General features: G+C 34.1%; 2 protein-coding genes across 2 annotated transcripts; one reads left to right on the top strand and one right to left on the bottom strand.

Moving 5' to 3' along the window:
* Positions 1-5,953: 5,953 nt before the first annotated feature.
* On the top strand, positions 5,954-9,911 carry LOC145601808 (PLASMODESMATA CALLOSE-BINDING PROTEIN 1-like). The gene is made up of 4 exons (XM_081657883.1): positions 5,954-6,197; positions 6,782-7,027; positions 7,142-7,178; positions 9,279-9,911. Exons 1-4 carry the CDS (start codon positions 6,146-6,148, stop codon positions 9,526-9,528), a joined length of 585 nt encoding a protein of 194 aa, XP_081514009.1. The 5' UTR covers positions 5,954-6,145; the 3' UTR covers positions 9,529-9,911.
* Positions 9,912-13,432: 3,521 nt separating this feature from the next.
* On the bottom strand, positions 13,433-23,335 carry LOC145600340 (alpha/beta hydrolase domain-containing protein VTE7-like). Its single transcript, XM_081656254.1, has 12 exons — positions 23,228-23,335; positions 19,182-19,189; positions 18,386-18,605; positions 15,822-15,916; positions 15,642-15,739; positions 15,121-15,170; positions 14,940-15,035; positions 14,759-14,848; positions 14,579-14,671; positions 14,385-14,480; positions 14,215-14,280; positions 13,433-13,797 (listed from the first exon to the last, which is right to left on the bottom strand). The coding sequence occupies exons 1-12, from the start codon at positions 23,333-23,335 to the stop codon at positions 13,657-13,659; spliced, it is 1,161 nt and encodes a 386-aa protein (XP_081512380.1). The 3' UTR covers positions 13,433-13,656.
* Between the last annotated feature and the right edge of the window lie 28 nt (positions 23,336-23,363).

Genomic DNA, 23,363 nt, shown 5'->3' on the forward strand with positions numbered 1-23,363 from the left:
CCATATTTTTGAGAAACAAATGGACTTTAAAAAAAAAAAGAAAGAAAAAATATTTTGTGTGGGTAGAAAATACAAAATTACACTTTATAATTTTAGAAAAAATATGGGCTTGAAGCAAGCCGGGCGGCCCACTCAGTTGTTAAAAGACAACGTTGTTACTAATTTCCTATAGCTACAAGTTGAGCTTCTCAATTTGGTTCCATCGCATACTGCCACCAAAATCTTGAAAAAATGGCAAGAAATATGCCCAACTTTTATTGTTCTCTTATCTGATCTTTTCTTTTTCAAGGGTTGTGTAAAGTGAATGCAACAGTTTATTTTTATAAAACAGTGTATTTTTATAACGATTGTTTTCTTCCCTTCCCTCCCCCTCACATTTCTCATTGCTATTAAGATTCTCATCTCCCCATTCACTTTTTTTCCGGCAAACCACCAATAATTGTTCGTCAATTTTGATTTGGAGGAGTGAATTGAAGTGTTTTTGATTGTTTGGGGGAAAAATAGTGAAATGAGAGATGAGAATCGAGTTAGGAATGAGAAATGTGAGGGGAATAGGGAAGGAAGGGAAAGAATGGGCTCAAAATGACGTCACGTGGTAGTTGGGGAGCAAGAAGGTAGTAACTTTTGATATTTTTGAAAATAGAAGGTGGTAATTTTCTTAAAAAAAAAATAGAAGGTGGTAATTGCTAAAATGGACATAACAGAAGGTGGTAATTGTCAAAATTCCCATAATATTATTGCATTATTTCCGGGAAGGCTCCCACTCTAACCCCACATTCATATTGTCTTATTTATTTTATTTCTCTTGCTTAAATCCTCATGGAAAACGATCATCTTACAAGTCAAACTAGCTTAGGGCCTGTTTACTTCAATTTAATTTCAGTTCAGTTTAGTTCAGCTCCAATTAGTTCAGTTCATTTCAGCTCAGCTCCAATTAGTTCAGTTCAGTTCAACTCAGTTCAGCTCCTAATTTTCTTCTCTCATAAAATATTCATTTCAGTTCAATTCAGCTCCAATCAGTTCAGTTCAGCTCAATTCAGTAAATGTGAACAGACCCTTAGACAAACTTTTTAGAGATAGGGGAAATATTATTCTATGATTTCTATCCATTTATTAACAAACATAAAAATAAAAATAAATAAATAAATATAAAAAAAAATAAAAACTAATTGTTAGATTCAATTTGGTCATTTTGGTGTGGGCGTATGGTGGTATGGTAGATTGGTATGTATGGTAAGTTGGTAGAATTGTAACATCGCAATTGGTTTTAAAAGTGTAAATTATTCCTTCAAAGTTTTGCGACTCACAAATCTACATGCATGGCGGCATTCTTTCATTTGAAGTTTGACTTGCTTGATATTGAAACTCCCATTTTTGTTGACTGTTCCTACCATTCACGTTCAACAACTAACACTCACTAATAAGCAATATATTCGATTTACAACCAACTTGTTATATGTAATTCAGCACATACATCTAACTTGATGTTTAATTTGCCTAATTTATGATACGATTCATACGAAGGACAGAGGTAGTAGCTTAATGATAACTTCTCTGTTAGTTGAGATGATTAATACAAGAGGGAGGTGAATTGTATGTGAGTTCTTATTAACTACTTTTGCAGAATAATAAAACAATGCATATATATAGGAACTTACAAAGACACACAAATTTGACGAGGAAACCTTCCAGAACCCAACTGGAAGTAAAACCTCGACCCTACCTTAGGGATTTCAAACACAAACCACTTCACTATAATAGAGCAAACACCAAGTTACAACCTATTATGCATAGACCTTTACTCATAAGTTCCAGATTGAACTTGCTACTCGATAGGACCCTATCCTACCCGATCTAAGTACCACACTTAGATTCACTCGTACTCCCAAAGTACAAAACTCTCAACTTCACACTAGAAGCTTGCACAATCTGTATGCGATGTAAAAATAACAAACTCACCCAAATAACCTAAACCAATACAAGTGTATGACACCTAGTATATGATAGGCAAGCTATGTATGAAATCCGAAACTAATATGACAAGGTTAAAAGCTTGGTAAACTTACTCAATTAATGCTCTGTGATTTCTCCACGCATAAACTCACAAACACCTTAAACCATTTCGATCTCTACTATTTATACAAGTATGACTTGTATAGAAAGTAGGTTTTCTAAAAGATAAACAAGTTAACTTTACTTATCATTAAAACCGTAAATCTTATTTGAAGAAAATATTTTCTGGAAAATAAGATAGAAAGATATTGTTAAAAAGAATAATATCTTTTTAACAAACCAATTTTAAGAAATAAAACATTTTAGAAAAACTTTTTCTAAAATCTATCTTTTATCTTTTCCCTTTTAATTTATTTACCAAGCTAATTTGCCACGCTTCTAATAAATCTCGTGCATAACCTACTTAACATATTTAACAATAAATCTAGAATATAAAAACCTTAGCAAAGTTATATTGCTACGCCGCGCTCTGTACAGGTAGGTAATTTGGGCTTCACGCAGACTAAGTTCCTTTAGGGACCTCAGCTTGCTGTCTTCAAGTTCCCGTTAGGGAATGTTCCTGTTAAGGAACTCAGTTCTTGTTAGAGATCTCTTCTTCTTCTTTGTTTAACTTTTTGTATAAAGATCTTTTCATGTCTTCTTAATTTAAGTTACTTCTTCCATCACCACGATCAACTTCACCTAAACTAATCAAACACTTGAAAACCTTTATTAGTTGAGTTTGCTTTAGTTTAAGTTTATCATCATCAAAACCTTTTAGCTTCAACATTCTCCCATTATCTCTTAAAATCTAGGCTCTTATGTATAGAATCCAACCACAATCATCTATCTCAAAATCTATAGCGTACACCTATTTATTCATGCCTTTTTAGAGCTAGATTTCTATGGTTATTTTATTCACTCTTATAGCCCACTCGTATTATTGTTCATGGCTTTCTCACAAGTCATCACAATACATGTTATAGCATAAAAAAAAATGTTTTTGGCATAAATAGAAGATATTTTAAGTACTTCAATATATTTATAAATGAAGTAATTACCACTTTTGTTTGGCTCAATTTATGAAAATGTTTGTCTAAATTTGTCTCATACTTAAAATTATATAGAATGCCAATGTTATACTTTATACCAGTATTATTTAGCCGCAAGCTCACATTTAATACACAAGGCCTCGTTTTTTGGACTACTATAATTTGTTGAAGTGAACTGAAACAACTTGAACTAAAATAAACTGAAACAACCTGAACTGAAAAGGTCTACAGGAAAGTCCAAAAGAATAGGGCTTAATAATCTCATCAATTTTACATGATATTAAGGGCTTGTTCTATTTACATTGTTTTTAGCTCAATTTATAATTTCATTCTCTCATAAAATATTCAATTCAGTTCAGTTCAGTTCAGCTCTAATCAGTTTAGTTTAGTTCAGTTCATACAACACAAAATGAAACAAAACGAGTATGTAACTAGTTATCCCACCACAATGAGAGGCTCGAGAGCCTCCGCAAACTCGCAAAGCTAGCTCAATGTTAGTGTAGGTCCCACGTGCAAAATGCAAACCAAACTTAACCATGGTGAAGTTAGGGTGTGGTTAGATTCGAACCTCACACAACCCAGATGAGTTAAAGACCGTTGGAACGGCCAGTGAATCACAGACACAAAACATAAAACACAGTACACTTAAACCCTTTAATTCGCATTTGCAGACAAGGATTACTTATAACAAAACCCATGTAATGTTCCCAGAATCCAAGATCTTCCTTGTAACTTAAACTAGAGTAGTATGACTGACTAGTCTTTACTTAAATATTGTCTTCAACTTCCTAAAAAACAACAATTCCTTGTTTTTTTTAACTGCTTCAATATATCTGCTCTTTGAACCTTTTCGAGATGTTCTCTTCTCGCCTTTGTGCAGCCTTCAGGGTCTGGAATTTTGTTTTAACATACAAGTATCATTCACGGAGCAAGTATTTGTTTTACGCTTTGACTTTTGACATTATCAGTATAAATTTATTTCAAAGGTTGAATTATATACTGATATGTGTATCAATTAAAATTATGTACGTATATAAATAAGTAGAAGCCCTGGTAAAACAACATATATATCTAGTAAACATGACATTTTCGTGTATATATTAATAATAGTGGGACTCATACTCCGTACTTGATAAAAAAAATTGTTGATTTATTTCAATTTTGATAAACGAATTTATCAGTATATTCTCTATAAGTACGGGGAGAATAACAAACTTTTATATGTTGTACAATTTTTTTTAATGAGTGCATCTAATTATTGTACTATCATTTTTTATTTTTAGAAAAGTTGTTCTAGGAGAAATTGTACGTTTGTAAAATGGTTGCATTTTTTTTTCCTTCTTGTTTGTTTCAATTGTGACATTTTTGTCATGGGTATTCTCCTATTTCATGATTTCATCGTTATTACACCGACACTTTTTTTTTAAAAAAAAAACTTAAGTCCCTTATTCTACTTAAGTCCCTTATTCGAGAATAGAGTAATATTTTGTAATCAATAATTTAGTTTGGCAAAAATGAGATTAAAAAAAATAGTCTTGCTAAAATATTCAAATTAGACTTTGTTCAACTCATCTTGCTTTCTTTGATTCATCTAATTTTCTAAGTATATCATATTTAAAATTTTTTAATGGGGTATTTTTACATTTAGGGCCTGTTCACATTTACTTAATTTCAGTTCACTTCAACTCCAATCAGTTCAGTTCATTCCAGTTCAGTCCAGTTCATTTTAGCTCCAATCATTTCAGTTCAGTTCAGCTCCTAATATTCCTATCTCATAAAATATTCATTTCAGCTCAGTTCAGTTCAGTTCAGTAAATGTGAATAAACCCTAACTTATTTTAATATATTTGTAATCATTTCATTCTATCTATACAGTTTATGTTTTGTTTGAACTTTCTCTCATTGAATTATTTGAATTATTTTTTTTCTAAAATTGTCTGTACATATTACATACTACTTTGTATTTTTTTTTTTCTTCTAAAATAAGATAAAATTAGTTAATATAAGATGAAACATACATCACAAATTCTAATTAGTTGCAACAAATACTTTGTATATTGTTTTTATTTACAAAAATATGTCTAATTTATAACGATTCAAAGTATGCCCATAATTTAATGTAGAAATGACCAAATGAGTTGAATGCAAAGAGTTGATTCTAAACTAATTTTGAATATTACTAGTGATGTACTCTGTAACAGATATTTTATCTTTCCCAGTTTCCCTACAAAATAATACGAGTACTGAGTATATATTTTCTTTCAGAGCTTTTTCAGTATGGCAGGGCACATGGTGCGACAGGGGTTACTTGTATGGTGTTACTTGTATTTTAGGTTACTTGTTTCTGGGCTTACTTATAGGTGTTGCTTGTAGGATGTTACTTGTATTTGGGGTTACTTGTATGGGTTACTTGTATTATCTATTGTAATATATCAACCCCTATAGTAACCCCGGACCAAAACCTCGTACCAAACCAGTAACACCCTACAAGTAACCCCTGACCAAAACCAGTAACACCATACATATAATACCTACAAGTAACCCTTGACAAAACCAGTAACACCCATACAAGTAACCCCAGAATAGAAGTAACACTTATAAGTAACCCCTGACAAAACCAGTAACATCATACAAGTAACCCCTGCCGCACCATGTGACCAGCCGCATACAAAAATTTGTGATTTTCTTTTCTTTTTTTGAATAATTCCTTTTTTTAATTAATAAAGGAAAATGCTATGTCATTAATAAAACGGTAATGACATTTAACATTTTAACCTCAACAACTAGAAAAATACTGCACAATTTAAGTTAAAGTAACAGCCATCCTAGTATTCTCCTTTAGTCCTTTGTGTAGGAGTATAAAAAGGACCAAAAAACAATACAAATGGCAAACCTTATTTAGACAAATTTTAACACTTCCAACCCCCCACTTCTTCTTCTCTCATCAGTCCCACCATCAGACTTCCATTTCTCTCTCCTTATTTTTTGTCTTCAATTTTCTTCTTTATTTCACATTCATTCTCTTTCTCTCTTAGAAAAAAAAAGGAACCCTTTTTTTAATTGGAACCTTGATTTTGAGCTCATAACTTTCATCTCTAATCATGGCTGTTTTATTGTTCTTTGCACTTTTTCTAAGCTTCACTACTTATTCAAGTAAGCCTCTTCTAACTCTGTTTTTTTGCTGGTGTTATGTTTAATCTTTATAATATATGTTTTTAGATTGTGGGTCTACTTTATAACACTCTAAAGATTTGATCTTTAATCAATGAATTAACTGAAAATTTGATGGGTGGTTTCAAATTTTCTTTGTGTTGCATTTTTTTTTAACAAAAAGTAAGTTTTTGGTTCTACTTGAACACTGAAAAGATTTGATTTTTATCCTATTTCCTCAACCAAAATGATCAAAGCTTTCAAATTTCCTCATTTTCTTGATTTTCTTTCTTTCTTTAGTTTTAATTTTTACCTCATTCCCTATGCCAAAACAATCAAAGATTTCAAATTTTCTCATTTCCTTTTAAAATTTAACTTAAATAAAAAAATTAAGCTAGTGGGTCTAATTGGACACTCAAAAGATTTGATTTTTACCCATTTCTTCTACAAAAAAAAAGTTATGGGCAAATCCTAAAATTTCAACAAAATTGATCTTCAAAATTGGAATTGACATATGTATATCTTCCAATTTTATGTAATTAAAAATAAAAAAAAAAAAATACTTTTTTAAAATTTTGATTTTGTAGGTGGAACATACTGCATCTGTAAAGCAGGAGCACAAGATCCAACAGCATACCAGAAGGTAATAGATTATGCATGTGGAGCAGGAGCAGATTGTAAGGCAATACAACCAGGAGCACCTTGTTATGTACAAGATGATCCAAAGGCTCTTTGTGATTATGCTGTTAATAGTTATTTCCAAAATAAGGGTCAAGTTCAGGATTCCTGTGTTTTTTCTGGTGCTGCCACCCCTTCTAACAACCTCCCTTCAAGTATGTTTATGTCTCACCCTCTCTAATTAATTTAGTCAATTTGATATTTTTAAATTAATAGATTATTTATTGGTTTGATTATATTCTGATTTTTTTCTTTTGTTTTATTTTTAGCTGTGCCATCTGGATGCACATTTCCTACTAGTGGAGGGTATGATTTCTCTATCTATATTTCTAAATGTGTATGACTTGTATGGATCTATCAGTTTTTTATATGTTGATTTTTTTATTTTTTATTTTTTGGTTTTGTTAATGTTAAAATAGTTTCTATGATTTTTGCTAAATATTTGATGTTTTATTGAAGAAAAATAAGCAAAAGAAAAGAATAAAAAAGCTATGATGTTGGCTTCTCTGTTTTTTTCATCTTTAACTAGTGAATTTACTGTAAGATTCTATGTATATTTCCACTTAAAAAGCACCTCACTTAGTACCTTCTTACAAAAAGGTCTTTTGAAAGATTCTCTCTTTTTAATAAGGATTATTTAAATTCTACAATGTCATTCTTTAACAAAGGCACCACAATATGTTGACATGGCAAAATCTAATTGGTCCTTATTTAGTATTTTGATTTTGATTTTAAATTATTTTTAATAGCCATAATGTATTAAAATTGTATTTATAGTATGTATGCTTTTTAATACTTGTATTTATAATTATACATACATTATAATACATTTTGACCTTTTAAAAATAAAGGAAAAATTGACCAACCATAACATGCCACATCAGCATGTTATGGTGTCATTTTTTGAAGAATGACACAGTAGATTCATCGGATTATTTGGCATAACACAAGACATTAATTATGTCAAAAACAATTTGGAGTAATTGATAGCCTTTTTTATGGGTGGATTTAAATTACCACAAAGCTTAGATCCCACACTCCCACAGTAAAGAGCATGAAGTGTATCATGCTCTTAAAAGAACGTACATGCAAAAACAAAATTATAAATAGTTGAAAATAAAACAACATAAAAACTTTACATGGATTCATGAACATGACTTGATTTTTCGTGTTCTTTAATTTGTTTGTGCTCTCTTTTAAGAGCCTGATGCGCATTATGTACTCGTGTATAGATGTGTAAGAGTCCACAAGATTATGTTTCTTTTATCTTCATAGTCGCTTTCATGATGTTCTTACTTAACAACAAATTTTATAATGTACTCCATTTATCATAATTCAGATTTGGTCTAAGGCATTGCATGCCCTTGCCCGTTTCGGTGTAAGATACCGATACACTCGTGAAAAGTGAATAACTCAATTTCCCATAAAGTTAATCAATTAATAAACCCACGTAGATCTACCTAAATCATGCTTAAACATATACTGAGTACAAAATCAAAGTAGATTAATAAATCTACTTCATTACTTCATATATTTTGTTTTCATCGGACGATTTAGCTGTCACGACGTTGATGTTTAATTAATTAATTGGGGCATCCGATGATAATTGACTAAACAACTAGCTTGATGTCTGTTAGTTCAGTACTACTTGTCTTTTTTTCTTTCTTATTCTTCAGTTTGGTGCATGCGGGTGTAATGTCATGTGTGTTTATTTCAGTCTTTAAATTTGTTGCCATTTTTGCACACTTCATCAATACATTCAACCAGAAAGCGAGACGTATTTGGTGAGCATATTTATTAATTCTGACAATGTGAATTTGCTTTCAGAAAATGTGAGGTGGGTGAATATTTTCTTGGTGAATTTTTGCTTGTCTCGTAATGATTTATGAACGTGCTAGATTGCCATTGTATCATCTTTGACTGCGACTGTAATTATTCTAATTTGTGCGTTTAGAAGCAACGAGTATGCTTGATTTAGTACGGGGTAATTTAGCTTAGCCTTACTAATACGAGTAGCTAGTACATTTAATTTAGGTTGATGGTTAGGGTTTATTTAAGACTAAGGTTGTGGGTACACACGACCACAAAATGACATACTCCGTACTAGGATTACTTTGTACTCATATTGCATTTTTGGGAGCAAGCATCTCTTTTTCCTCTCCGTGCATTGTTGGTTGTCTTTTCGATTTTTTGGGTGTTTTGTGACTGGCATTATTTGGTGGAATTATTGCCTTATCTTTGATCATTGTCATGTGTATGAAATCTAGTTTTTGATGTCAACATTTGAACTGCGTAGTTGTTTCAACATGAAGTGTTTTTGGTGAAAGAATAATTAAAAAGTTATTCAGTGGACATGATATGTATGAAATTAGTTCAAAGATTAACGCTGCTGTGTTTGATTTGCAGCTCGGTTTCTACTGCTACCGGTGGTGGTATGGGCGGTATTCCAACCTCAACTCCAGGAGGCATATCCACTGGAACCGGAGGATCAACTACTGGATTGAGTACCCCCCCTGGTGGAATATTTAGCCCTGGCATGGGTCCCACCGGTGGCATGCCAGACTATAACTCAAATGATAGTCCGTCTACGTTCCAAGGCACCCTTTTCTCGCTTACACTGATCCTCTTTTCAGGCTTGTTGGTCTTCCGTGCCTAGTAAAACTTCGCGGCTTAGATCAATGGACTAGATTTTGGTGAATGGTATGTTTACAAGTAGGGAATCATCGGAAAGGGACAATTCATAACCCATTTCGTTATCTTGGAAAAATATTCCTCTTTTTTAGCTTGTTTGTGGTGTGAAAAGTTAGGGTTTGTGGGCATTGATTCTATTTTGCGCTGTGGGTAATGCAAGGAGAATTTGATATTCGGGATGAACCAACATCATCATCTTCTCCTAATGCCTTTTTTTAGCCTTTTGTAATCGGAATCTATTTTCAAAAACATGTAAATCTATGCTTAGCTAGCCTAGAGACTTTAGATGTAGTAGTACTATTTTGTTTAATATTATAATCTAATGAGAAAATCATATCGTATCTAAAATATTTGCTTGAGATACTCGTTCAGTCGTACTAAATATAGTTAATAAACAAAGGTGTGCAAATTTCATTAAAAACTACGTGTAATTTTGTCATGAATTCTTGTCTACTGTACGTTATTCAAGAGCGAACCTTATTACGAGTAAAGATGTGCAAAAGAGGGACACAGAGAATCGAGGCTTAGCTTAAATCACCTTTCAAATACCAAGAGGCCAAGGACTCATCTTTCAAGCATCACGAGGAGTCTAAAGAATCGGGGCTCAATATTCTGTTTACATTCCCATAACAATGTCAACATCGAAATGAGCCAAAGTAACAAGCACCAAGGACGTACTATAATGGATTAATAAGTGTGCACCAATAAGTTTGTGAATAGAAATAGAGTAATGTTTATTGTACCCTCCCCAAAATGGATTCTTTGCCTAAAATAAATACATTAAGAAAGCAACAAAGATGACCTAATATTCCTTCTTGTACGACCTTTACCAAAATTATAAATCTTCAATGAGCCAGTGAGCCTATATGCATCAAATGATCGAACGAGAGTGATCACAAGCATTTTTCTGTATTAATTGGTAATAGGTGAAATAACTCACACAGTAGATTTCAATGTAGTCTTCAGTGTGATATAAACTCACATGTGGGTTCTTTTCTTAGGCCACGCTTGACCCAGTGATTAGTTCTCAGTTTAGACCGTATCAAAGTGATCGACTCATTTTGAAACCTAGAATACTATTCCACCTCACATCTAATTTGGACAACTAACATGTGCACACACTTTTAAAAGATGGTTCAATGTTACATGTGAATAATAGATGTTACAAGTAATAAATTTTGGAAAAGCCCAAAGACTAAAAGGGTCATATTATTCCATTTGGGTGTCTAATTTTGGTATGTATTAGGCTGGATGACATGGATTGTAATCATTAAGCAGAAAGTACTAGAAGATTGATGCTTAAATGTACACAAATGAAAAAGAGATTAGGCACACAAATGACAAGGGGCACATGTGAATTTGGATTAGTTAGTGTATTAGTCAGTTTAAGTGTGCATTAACACTAGAAAAATAATGTCATCAGCTGGCTGGCGGCTACTAATCAAGTACTCGTACTTGATCTTATTTTCAAAGGCTCTCCACGTGAGAATGGATCAACCATGTTTTAGGTCCTTCTCATGCAATTTGCATTTGTATCTCTTCGTTTTTTTAGAGCAACAATTTGGCTGTTGAAAATTTTCTGGATCCTCAAATTTATAAATATGATACTTTAACAAAAAGGGCGAATTTAGAAAATGTTTCACTTAAAAGAAATGGAGGCCACATTTGGCAAAACTATGTCTAAATGGAGACTGAGGTGGGGCTACAAACGCTAATACTGAAAGTGACCCACTGCAATTTTGTTAAATTGGGCCCTAAAATCATTTTTGTGAGGAAAAGTATGTTACTACATTAAAAAATTGGGCCTTTTATAGTAGTTTCACTCAGGAAACTCTATGCGATCGACACCCTGTACATACTCGGAACCACCCCTGAACAGAGGTACTCTAATCTCGTGTAGGTAAGAAATCTTGTTTAATTAGTCGTATTAACAATAATTGTCATTTAAATCTAGCAAATTGTAGATGACAACTTGCAAAAGGAATCATACTTTGGATTTATAACGAATTTTTTTTTTTTTTTTGGGGTGCATGGCAGTGTGTAGCTTTCATGGTTAATATGTCATGACTCAATAATGGTAGATTATTCTATTCGCTTTTTAATTAGTCACATCTTAATTAGTTCCAAATCCACTGTAGGGCATTGGTAAATGTGCAATAGCCACTTTTTTAGAACACCCCCTCCCTCTACCCCAAGTCCCCCAACACACACACATGATTTGCTTCCTAATTCTACAATAATCACATCTCTTGTTCAAACTCCGCATTTGAAAATCCAAAGGAAGTTAAGGAACCCAAGCAGTTGTAGGACTTATAGCATGGATCAGGTTATCACGAACAACAGCTTTTGTGTGTGGTTAGCTAACACACGAGTAACCCTTGATCAGATAACTCTAACTGACCTAATAACCCCTGACCAATCGAGTAATTCCTAATCCATCAAGTAACTCGTGACTGACCGAGTAACCCCGACTATTCTTCCAGAAAAAAAATTGTGGCTGGCCGCATGTGAAAGTTAGTGTATCACGAATTGTCCAAATCCAACAAAAAAAATTATATTTTAACACGATTAGAGAGACACGTCAATGAGGTCATGGGCCATGCATAGTTATGTTGATAATATTTGCCTTGACCCAATAGATTAACCAATCTTTTAAAAAAAATCTAAATTCAAACTTAGATTTAAGTGAGTTCAAATTATATTCAAACAATCAAACTCGACCGACTCAAAAGTGAAAATTCATGGTTTATTCTTTGATCTTTGAGAGCTTATGTTACAAGCCTTTCAAATCAGTTGAGTCCAATAGGCCTAATCGCAAAATTAATAAATATATATAATTACGGAGTAAGGCCTTGTTTGATTCACCTTAATTTTGCTGAACTGAAATTATTTTTACTGAACTGAACTTATTTTTATTAAACTGAACTTAATTTTACTGAACTGAAATTATTTTTACTGAAATTAAATTATTTTTACTAAACAAAAATTACTTTTTACTGATTTTCTATAATAATTCTTCTTTAAGAAAACTGAATTTTACTGAACTGAACTTATTTTTACTGAATTGAAATTATTTTTACTTGACTGAAATTAATTTTACTGAACTGAACTTATTTTTACTGAACTGAAATTATTTTTACTTAATATTATTTTTTTAAGGTGAAAAGAACAGGGCCTAATTCATCACAAACTATTTGTCATGCAAAATCTTAGTTTCCTTCAAAATCTATTTATTTATGGCAATGGCATCATGCCTATGCGATTACACAAGTGTAAGGAATTTACACATAAAAGGTAATGAAAGTGCAAGGACCATGCTAAAGCTATTCATCAGAACCTTCACAAGTAGTAGATCCATGCCGTCATGCATATACACAAACTCAAGTAATTGTATGAGTACTTGACAAAACCTTGCATAGATGCACTGGTCAATGGTCAGGCACTCAGGCAGAGCGTACTATGCCTTTTATCAAGTAATGGAAGGGTGGTATATAAACATTTAATATTGATAGAGAATATATGCAGAATATTTTCCTTCTAGGTTTATGATATATTTTGTATAAGAATATCTTTATGATATCTTTACATATATGGTTAGACAGGTTAGTTACCCTTTTTTTTTTTGAAAGCATATGATTAGTTACATAATATGTAGTATAATTAGGACTCTCAGTGTAACCCTATAAAAATATTGATCAATGGAATTCACTATGATCGATGATATTTCCCGAAATCTACAAATACAAAGTGGAGTATTATTCTACATACGAGTACATCACATTTGTAACATTACGAAGTTGGTACGTTTTAAGGGAAAAAATTGTATCTAATTTATACTTTATGCATTCATGGGTTTTCATTGCCTTTTCACAAGCATTAGCCCAGAACTCGAAAGAGTTAGCACATCATAGATGTATTAAACGGCTATAAGTCTATAACTACTCTCATATACCTATAATAGTATGACCCATTACACTTGAATTCAAATAAAATTTACTACTATTGGTAAAAAATTACCTTGGTATCTAGATAAATTCTCTGAAGTGGGCAAGATTAAGTACAAGAACAGTTGGATTTGGCCAGGTGGACACACTCACATGGTAACGCCACAGTAGTCTTCTTGAACAAATTTAAGGATCAAGTTTGCAACGGCAGATGGCTTTTCTACATGGGGGATGTGTCCACAATCTGGTATCGGGCGCAGTATGGCATTTTGCAATTCACCACACAACCTCTGGGTGACACAATAGAAAAGATCAAGGGATGCCAATATATGTTAGTAAATACTAAAATTGAATGACAAGGGATAGGACATGCAATCCTCCATTCAAATTGAGGGACACCCCATTTAATATCTGGGAAATACTTGCCGAATTTCAGTGACATCTTCTGATGATCTGATTCCTAGTTTATTCGCCTACACAGGGTTGTTCATGGATTTTTTTTCTTACTAAGTGGGGGCTGTTTATGAAAGAAAATCCACTATTTTGCCTATTTCTGAGATGAGGGTTTTCACTAGTCATTAATGCTAGCATATGAGCTTGTTTTTCTATAATAAGTCCCTTTTAACAGGTTCATAAAAATGTAAATTATGCTAAACTTCAGTTGTGAATTCAGAAGTACATATCTCAGAAAGATAACATGGACTTACATATGCAAGCTTGTACCGGATGATCTGATCATCCTCTCCCCAGATGATAAGTGCTCGATGTCTGACCTGTCAAGTGTAAAATGCATACTTCTTTATGTTCATAAATGGAGTGCTTGATCCTACACATGCATCTAGAAACTACTTTAGATTTATTCAGAAGTCTGACGAACCTGTTTTATCATAGATGTAACTTTGTAACCTCCACTAGCCATGAAACTAAGTGTTGCATACCTCCACCAGGGTAAAAGGCAATGTAATCGGCTTATCTGTAAGGTTACACAGGAGAAAAGTCAAATCTCAAAATCAAGGTCATCTGGAAACTTCACAACTGTTAGAACTCTTATAGGGATAGAAAGATGCTCACGTTCATCCAATCAAAGTTGGTGCTGAATGGTACATTCTTAAACACCAACTTATTCACATACAGTCGTAGCGGTATGCTTTGCAATAATGATAGCTGCTCCAAGACAGTCAAAAAGTCATATTGTATGATGAGGTTTAAGAGCATCTAGAATACACGAGTACGAAAAATAGTGGCACTCACGCCAGCATTAGCAAGTGTAGTGGGCATTCGTGCCATTCCACCAATACCTTCTGAGTACACACTTGCATCAATCAGAACCAACTTACTGACCTGAAAAAATGAGCCACATATAGTTCAGACTTCAGGAATTTAGTGACTAACTTCTCAAAGTGTTACATAGATCTCATGAAGTATGACTCACAGACTCAGGGTAATTCACTGCAAAGTCAACAGCAATAGCGGCCCCTAGACTTGGTCCCACAAGTACCATCGGCCTTTTGATGTACAATTTCCAAAACTGTAAACATCAAACATGCAACTGAATACTTGAAAACGTGGCATTACAACCAAAAACGATAGAGGATATAAGATATTACGGTTACCTTATACAGATGATCACGCTTAGATACCACATCACAAGGTGGACACCGTTCTGGCACACCATATTGAGGTTATAAAACTTATAATAATATTATGTAATGTACATTGAGGCAGCATACTATAATGAACTGACCTCAGGAAGGGTATTATGGGTAGTCTAATTTTTTTTCTATTAATAGTCATTAGATTTAGTAAAAAAAAAAATATAGAGAGAGAACCGCCCCCTGTGAACATGAGACAAAAGCTCATTCTAGAATAATAGAGAGAGATGATAAAGGATTAGGCAGGCAATTGGTGATAAGAGTTTTAAGAGACTAGTGACCTTGAGTCACAACCTCGGAGAGTGGTTAATGATCACTAGTTTGGAGAGTGGTAGCCTAAAGCTACTAGATTTGTAAAAAGCTTAGTATTATTAATGAAAGATTCAGTTTTTTATTTATTTATTTATTTATTTTTTTATTTTCTGTCTTCTTTGTGTGAGAAAAATCAATCAGTCTTGAATCCATTATACATTTACACATACCTAAGTCAGAAAATCCCCAACCAAGAATGTCAACAGCCCAACACTCTGCGCCAGCTTCTTCAAGTAATGGGTACACACATCTCCACTCTAAACAAGAACTGGAAATTTATAATAATGTAGAAATTAAGCGACAAAATCTAACACGCACAATGCCAGCATATATCACCTAAAGAGCCTCACCTATCAAACCCATGTAGGAGAACAACTGGGTTTGTATTTCCTTGCATAGATGGCCTAATGCAACTACTCATAATGCAGGTGTCAGAGAATGAGACCTGCAGTAGCAACAAAGGAAAAAAGTAGTTGTTTATATGCTGAATTCCAACAAACAAAAAGGCCAACTGAAAGGCGAAAGAAAGAGGACAGATTGTTCCATTAAAGTGTCATTTTGAGAATCCTGATTTTTTTTTTTTTTTTTTTTTTTTTGTTAATTTTGTTAGTTTGATTGTCATACCTCTCACATACTTTTTCACTCTAGCATAACTTACAAAATAATTTTGGAGGCTAACTATTGTTAGTTTTGTAATGAAAAAAAAGTTTCTACACCATATACCTCAAACTTCTGTATAATTCACGAAATAAAATTCATTCCTAAAAACCTTATTATTTTCCTACTTAAAAAATGAATATTGGTACTCTCCCCATCTTTAATCTATAATTGTAGCCACTTATCTTTCATTACAAATTTTCAATGTAATTAACACATCAAGACAAGTTAAAGTGACATAAATTCCATAAGGGTTCAAAGAATAAACTTTGGTGCTTTGAAAAACATCGCCATTTCACCCTTTGTCATCATTTTTTCTCTTTTATAGGTCTTCCATGATAGTGAGTCCAAAGAAATCCAACAAAATGCAAAAGGGGGGGGGGGGGGGGGGAGCTAGAGGTGTAAATGAGTCAAGCTTTAATGAAGCTACCATGTTTATGCTCATGTTCCTCTTTAACTTAGGCTAGCTCAAGCTCAAAAGTCCGTTCAAGCTAAGTTCTTTTCATAAGCTATAGTGTTCATGAATGAATGATGAAAAATCATTTGTTAATTGAGTAAAATTCATATGCATGATTTTTTTTGTCTTTCTTTTAATATTTGAGCAAACAAGCTTTTTTCATGAACACATATTACTCGGCTCTGTGCTTTTGACATTTGAAAATATTTTAACTATTCATCACATGAAATCACTCTACAATGTCACAATACATAATAATCACATCCATAGCTAGATGCTACATCTTGTTCTCTCATAATGTAATATTTTAACAACAAATGATCTTTTATATGAACAAATGAGCTTCTAAGAAACAAGTTGTTCATGAAAATAAATAAACGACCAGTTCAATGAGTAGTTCATGAACTTATATGAACAAGGACCTTTGTTTTTGTTCAAATCTGCTTATTAAGCAAGCCGGATGAAGTAGTTTATTAATAGGAAACATTACTTTTACTGACATGAATTGCAGGACAACTACAACTGTTGAAATGAAATTGTCAATTTTACAAGTGGCAAACGTGATTGTGCCATGTTCAAAGTTAAACGAGTTGGGAAGCAATAACCCAATTCATATAGTAATTGCGTCGTGTCGTGTTGGCCTGTTTAATTAGACATGTCCGAAACCCTTGACACTAGCCTGATGGTTTGTGTCATGTTATTGTGTAATGTCAGCTTTTGTTAGCAGTCGATTTGCCATATAGGATTAATAGTTAAACTAACACCAACTTGACCATTTAAGACATTAATTGACATTACAATTATTAAAGGTCTCTTAAAAGCCAAAAATGTGTATTAATACATTAAAACAATACAGAGTATGTAAATTGAATTGAATTAAATTAAGTAAATAGATTAAAATTAGAGAAAATGGACGAATATTTTTAAGAAAACCACCTAAGTCAAAATGTATCTCTAGACTCGTTTAATAAATTCAACTTGATCACTTTTCATAAATCTAAAACAAGCACATACACCGCCAAATGAGAGTGAGGGATAGCTCACGTGATTATAGCTCCCCTTTTGGGATCAATTCTCATCACTTGCACTTGTGACTCTCTAAATACACACAAGCAAAACAAAAAAAAAAAGCAACACGCGAACACAAACAAAACAAAAACACACACACACATACATACACACCGCCAAATGCTAACAAGGCAAGTTTGAACAAGAATATAAAACTTTTAAAGCAGTCCAAAGCTAGCTTGAACACTAATAATTCTTATCGGCTATATTGGCTCACTATCAAATTGCAGCCCTACTTCAACACTCTTATGCCCCCCTGTTAGTATTAGTATGGACAAGACTTCGCAAAACTGTCTTAAATTCGACATGAAACAAGATTACCCGAAATTGAGTCTACCCGAACCAAACCCTAATCGGCCTAATGTAATGACATTACCCCCATTCGAACAACTCATTTGCCACCTCTACTACTGCTCATCCAAATGCACTAGAGACTAGATAATTAAATACAAGCAAATAGATTAAAATTTGGAAATAATTACAGTAACATTTAAAAAGAAAATTAGTCCAAACACAACACAATCAAATGCTAATTCAAAACAACAGATTCAAACCAATTTACAGAATTACAGATACATGCAAATGCAGTTTCAAAACCCACTTCAGATTCTGAATACATATACACAAAATCCCCCAGAAATTCAAGATTTTTTTTTTTTTTTAAAAATGAAAGTTACACATTAAAGATGAAAACTTTAGATAAAAAAATTAAAGATTTGAAGAAAGAAGAACCTGAACAGGTAAACGTTCAATTCTGAAAGCCAAATTTCTAGCAAAAGGGTCTTTAATTTTCTGGATTTGTTTAGGAAGAAATGCTGGAAAATCTTGATCTGAAAACACTCTCATACTTCTTCTTCTTCTTCTGTTGTTGTTGTTGAATCCTTTCATGTATTGCATTGTTGAATAGCTACTTACTGTTACTGCTACCATTTTTTTTTTTTTTGGGAAATTTCTGAGTGAAATTATATTTATGGAGCACTCTTAAATTCCCTAAGAAATTGGAATTTATAGCTTAATGACATTAACAATCACAATTGAACAAGTTATTTTTTTGTGGATGAAATTTTGGTCTGGTATTTGTTGAAGTTGTTTATTCTAACAAGACTTAATTTAATACTAGTACAAATAGTGAAATAGTATTAAAGTTGAATGAAAACGAACATAATGTAAGATATTTTAATTAAAAAAAATGGAGGTTTGATTTATGAAGTTCAGAAATTAGTTGACAACTCACTGGCAAAATTGCAATGGTGGCAGAGGAGCTTTATCAAAATTAGAAGCAAGTACATAACTTCACATTTTTGTTATTTTGTCCGTTCCAAAATCTACATACTTCTTCGTTTCTTTTTAGAGTAAGCCGCTTATACTAACCTCCGTTTTTGAAGCTCATTACTTTTCACTTTCAAAAGCTCTTATACGTGGCTGATCACACTGTGTGACCAGTTATCATAGGAGTTACTTCGTTAGTGTTATAAGGATTACTTGGTCAATGTTACAAGATATACTTCATCAGTATTTTAGGGGTTACCTATTTACCTGGTCAATGATAAAGGGGTTACTCATTTAGTGTTATAAGAGTTACTTTATTCTTTTACAAGTGATCACACGGTGTGGCTAGTTGCATACTAGACGGGCTGTTTCACTTTTCTTTTACACCCTGCTTTTCGTTCCTTATCTTTATGAAAAATTGATTAGAACTGAGTACAACGGTAGAACAATATCAACTTTATCTCATTCGTCCAAATTTTTTTTAACTTTCGATTATTATTTTTAATAATTTGAACTTTAATACTCGTATGAATTTTCTTCCAATGGTACTTAGTTCTGTTCAGCTTAATTTCAATTCAGTTTAATGCACTTCAGTTCCTAATTTCTTTCTCTTATAAACAATCCATTTCAGCTCATTTCAGTTCAGCTCCAATCAGTTCAGTTAAATTGTTTTCAGTAAATCGAAACAGGCCCTAAGTAACCTATAACCGGTTGAATAGGTAATTTTTTAAAAAAAGTTTAATGTACATGTGCCACTACATGATTGGTCAAAATAAGTTTAAATTTTAGGTTAGTTACTAATTAATTTTTAACCAAGTAATTTTAGTGGGTGTAAAATACCGTCATCCAAGTTTATCAAAACCGCCATCATTTCAAACAAATGGTCATTTTTGCCCTTACTAAACCCTAGCCCATTTGTTCTCTCTTATCAAACACCCCAACACCTTTTTCCACACAACCACAAAAGTAGGGGTGTGCAAAAAAAAACCGTAACCGTTAACCGGTATAACCGACAAATTTAATAGATTAATTAACCGTACCGTTAAAATTTAACGGTTACGGTTAACCGAATCGTTTAATGTAGCGGTTAACGGTTATGGTTACGGTTACAGTTTTGAGTTGACGGTTCGGTTAACCGTTAAAATAAAAAAAAAAATATTTTTATATACTTTTTCGAGGAAAAAAATGTATGTAATTATGTAAGTTTCTTCTATAAGAATCTTTATTCGTTTGTATCCAACTTATTAGAACTTATTATAGTTTATATTTAATTATGTAATAGGATTGGAACTATTAGAAGAGCAAAAAGTATTGATTTTAAATCTAATTAATAGTTAGCGGTTAACCGGTAACCGTACCGTTAAGAAACGGCTAACTGTTGCGGTTAACCGTTTCTTAACGGTACGGTTAAGGTTCGTGTTTTTAAGTAACCGATCTAATGGTTAACTGTACCGTTAAGCCTTAATGGTACGGTTAACCTAATGTGAATAGCCCTACCACAAAGTAGAGGTTACAGGTAGGGCTGTACACCGGTCCAAAACCGGACCGGACCTGACCCGGACCTGAATTAGTGAATTTCGAGGACCGGAGACCGGACCCGAATCAACAGGTCCGGTTCCGGGTCAAACCTGAAAATCAGGTCCAGTCCGGGTTTGGACCTGAACAGACCTGATTCATGAATTCTTTTCGTTTTTTTTAAAAAAAAATTAAATAGCTTGCTAGACTTGTATATGGACTGGAGCAAGGGTTGTTGCGCGACTGACGCCGGTGGTTGAACTATCAGTTGTCGCGTCACCTCGTGAGGGTGACTGGTGGTTGGTGGCTTAGGGATCGGAGCAGCCGAGCAGGTGGTGTGTCGCGCACTCACGCTGGTTGGTGGTGCAGCGGTCTAGGATAGGGGTGAGCAAAAATTCCGGGTACCCGGAATTGGAACCGAAACCGGTTAGGAACCGGCGGGTCCGGAACCGAGATTGGACCCGGTGGTTCCAATTCCGGGTAATAAATTAAGGACCCAGTTATAACCAATTCCAATTCCAATTCTCAACTTTTTGGACCCGGAACCGGTTGGGTACCCGGTTACCCAATATATCTTAAACTAAATAAATTTTAAATAATAAAAGTATGTTAAATGTATCTAATTTGTACAATAAAAAAAGTATTATTAATACCTAACATGAATACAAATAGCTTAATGCATATATAAATATAAGTATTAAACACTAATAATGATACTAACTAAAATAAGAATTATAATTTGTATTATATTTTAACAATTACATACATAAGTGGGTACCCGGAACCGGAACCGGTACCCGGTGGTTCCAATTCCAATTCCTAAAATTTAGGACCCGGTTAAACCAATTCCAATTCCGGTTCCGAATTTTAGGACCCGGTTCCAACCAATTCCAAGTTCGGGTCCTAAAATTTTGACCGGGTACCCGGTTTGCTCACCCCTAGTCTGGGAGGTTCTCGTGCTGGTGGTTGGTGTAGCACGGCCAGCGGCGTATAGGGGGTTTCGTGCTGGTGGCTGGTGCAGCGGCGTGCAGGAAGGTTTTGCGGTGCTGGGCTGGTGCAGGAGGCGGGGGGTTTTGCTATTGGTGGCTGGCAGCGTGAAGTGTTTTCAATTTGGTAATTGGTGCATCGTAAGGGCTAAGGGGGGTTTAGGGTGATGGGAGATGCCGCTGGTGGGCGAGGGGAGTGGGTGAGTGGTTGTCGGCTGAGAGAAAGTGTGCGAGGGATTTAGGGTTTAGAAATGAAAACTGATATGTTGTTTTGATTTTTGAAAAAAAAGAATTTTTTTTTTACTACTAAAATACAATTTTATCGGGTTTCAGGTCTAGACCTGAAAACCCCGGGTTTGGACCTGATCCGGACCGGGACCGGAAACCTTGAATTTTAAGGACTGGGACCGGACCTGAATTTACAGGTCCGGGTCAGGTCCGGTCCCAACAAGTCCGGATCAGGTCGATTTTCAGGTCCGGTCCTGTTTATGTACACCCCTAGTTACAGGCAGCAGTTGGTGGTGGCGGCGATGGTCGGTCAGGCGGATGTCAAGAGGCGACTTTTAAGTGGGGAAATAGCCCCCACCCACCGCCCATCCTAGGCAAACCGTCACCCCCAATTGCGCCCAGACCCACTTCCCTATGCCGCCCCTGCCGTCGTCCTCCCCCTAAACCACCATAGGCCCACCCTGAAACAACCCCCCCCCCCCCAAATCCTTAAAAAAAACCCTTTCCCACCGCTTAAACTAGGGTTCCGAGGGTGGGCGAGGTGGAGTTTGGGGGTTTATGCGGCGGGGAAGGTTAGGGATTTCAGGGACGATGACATGGGGGTAGGGGGTTCAACCGTTCAAAGTCAGATACACCAACTAATTTGTGACAAATGACACTTTAGGTCAATTACTCATATATAGTTTTTATGTAAGATTGTGAGCTGCTAGCTATATTTAAAGACACGCTATTTACTAGGCCAAACTAATTTGTGGCACATTATGTTGCCGTATGGGTGAAGTCGTGGATTATGCTTGTGCTACATATTGTTGGAAAGGCATGATGATTGATGAGACTCAATTTAAGTTATCAAACATCACATTAAAATTTTAAAATAAATGAAATTTAGCTTAAATAAATAATCGTTAAACACAAGATCATAGCACGATATGACACGTAGCTTATGAGTTAAAAACATAAGTTATGATAAGATTCAATGAAAATTAGCTTACGTACCTATTCATTGAACAAAAAATCATGGCACAAGCCACATAATACATAATTTATGAGTAGAGCTTGAAGCACAACCCACGGCCAGATCCATCGATACCCTTTTTTTTTTTTTTTTTTTGTGAAGAAAGGAGTACAAGTTTCTGTTTTAATGGTTAAACACTTAAACTTAACAAACTTTGATCTTAATAATTTCAAGATCTTGCTAACTTGTTTCACACAAAATTTTTAAATAATTATTATATGTTATTCATTAATGCATAATTAAAAACAACATTGTTAAAAATTGTATGCATAGAGGTCATTTTTGTCGATAAGTATCAGTAGTAGCTAATCACTTATTCCATTCATTGCTAAAAATGAATAGATCGACTCGATTCATTGCTAAAAGATAGTAACTGATGTGTGATTGAAGCTCCAACAAGTTCGAACCCAACCCATCTCTACTAGTGGTGTACTCGTGCAGTCGTCGTGCTGACCATATACTCAAAACTTACTACTCCGTAGGTACAAGTACATTTGAAAAATCCCAAAAATGGTCCGCTTTTCTTGCTATTCTGAACTTACAAAGTGGGTGCCGAAATACCAAAGTGAAACATTGCAGGCTATAGAAAGTGACTTGAATCTTAGATTCAACTTCTTGAATTTGTGGACTCGGTTTATCAACTTCAACAGCCTTATAAATTAATGCCATTATTAGCATTAATTTGTTTGCAATCACG

The sequence above is a fragment of the Chenopodium album genome, chromosome 21 (assembly GCF_948465745.1).
Source record: "Chenopodium album chromosome 21, dcCheAlbu1.1, whole genome shotgun sequence".
Classification (NCBI taxonomy): domain Eukaryota; kingdom Viridiplantae; phylum Streptophyta; class Magnoliopsida; order Caryophyllales; family Amaranthaceae; genus Chenopodium; species Chenopodium album.

Bases quoted from the DNA above. Each gene is read 5' to 3' on its own strand.
- LOC145600340 (XM_081656254.1), bottom strand. From the start codon at position 23,335: ATGGCATTAATTTATAAGGCTGTTGAAGTTGATAAACCGAGTCCACAA. The intron at 15,171-15,641 runs GTATGTGTAAAT...ATGGTGTGCCAG, and splicing joins TTGGGGATTTTCTGACTTAG to AACGGTGTCCACCTTGTGAT. The intron at 14,849-14,939 runs GTGAGTCATACT...TCATTTTTTCAG, and splicing joins CAGTGAATTACCCTGAGTCT to GTCAGTAAGTTGGTTCTGAT.
- LOC145601808 (XM_081657883.1), top strand. From the start codon at position 6,146: ATGGCTGTTTTATTGTTCTTTGCACTTTTTCTAAGCTTCACTACTTAT. The intron at 6,198-6,781 runs GTAAGCCTCTTC...TTGATTTTGTAG, and splicing joins AAGCTTCACTACTTATTCAA to GTGGAACATACTGCATCTGT. The intron at 7,179-9,278 runs GTATGATTTCTC...TTTGATTTGCAG, and splicing joins ACATTTCCTACTAGTGGAGG to CTCGGTTTCTACTGCTACCG.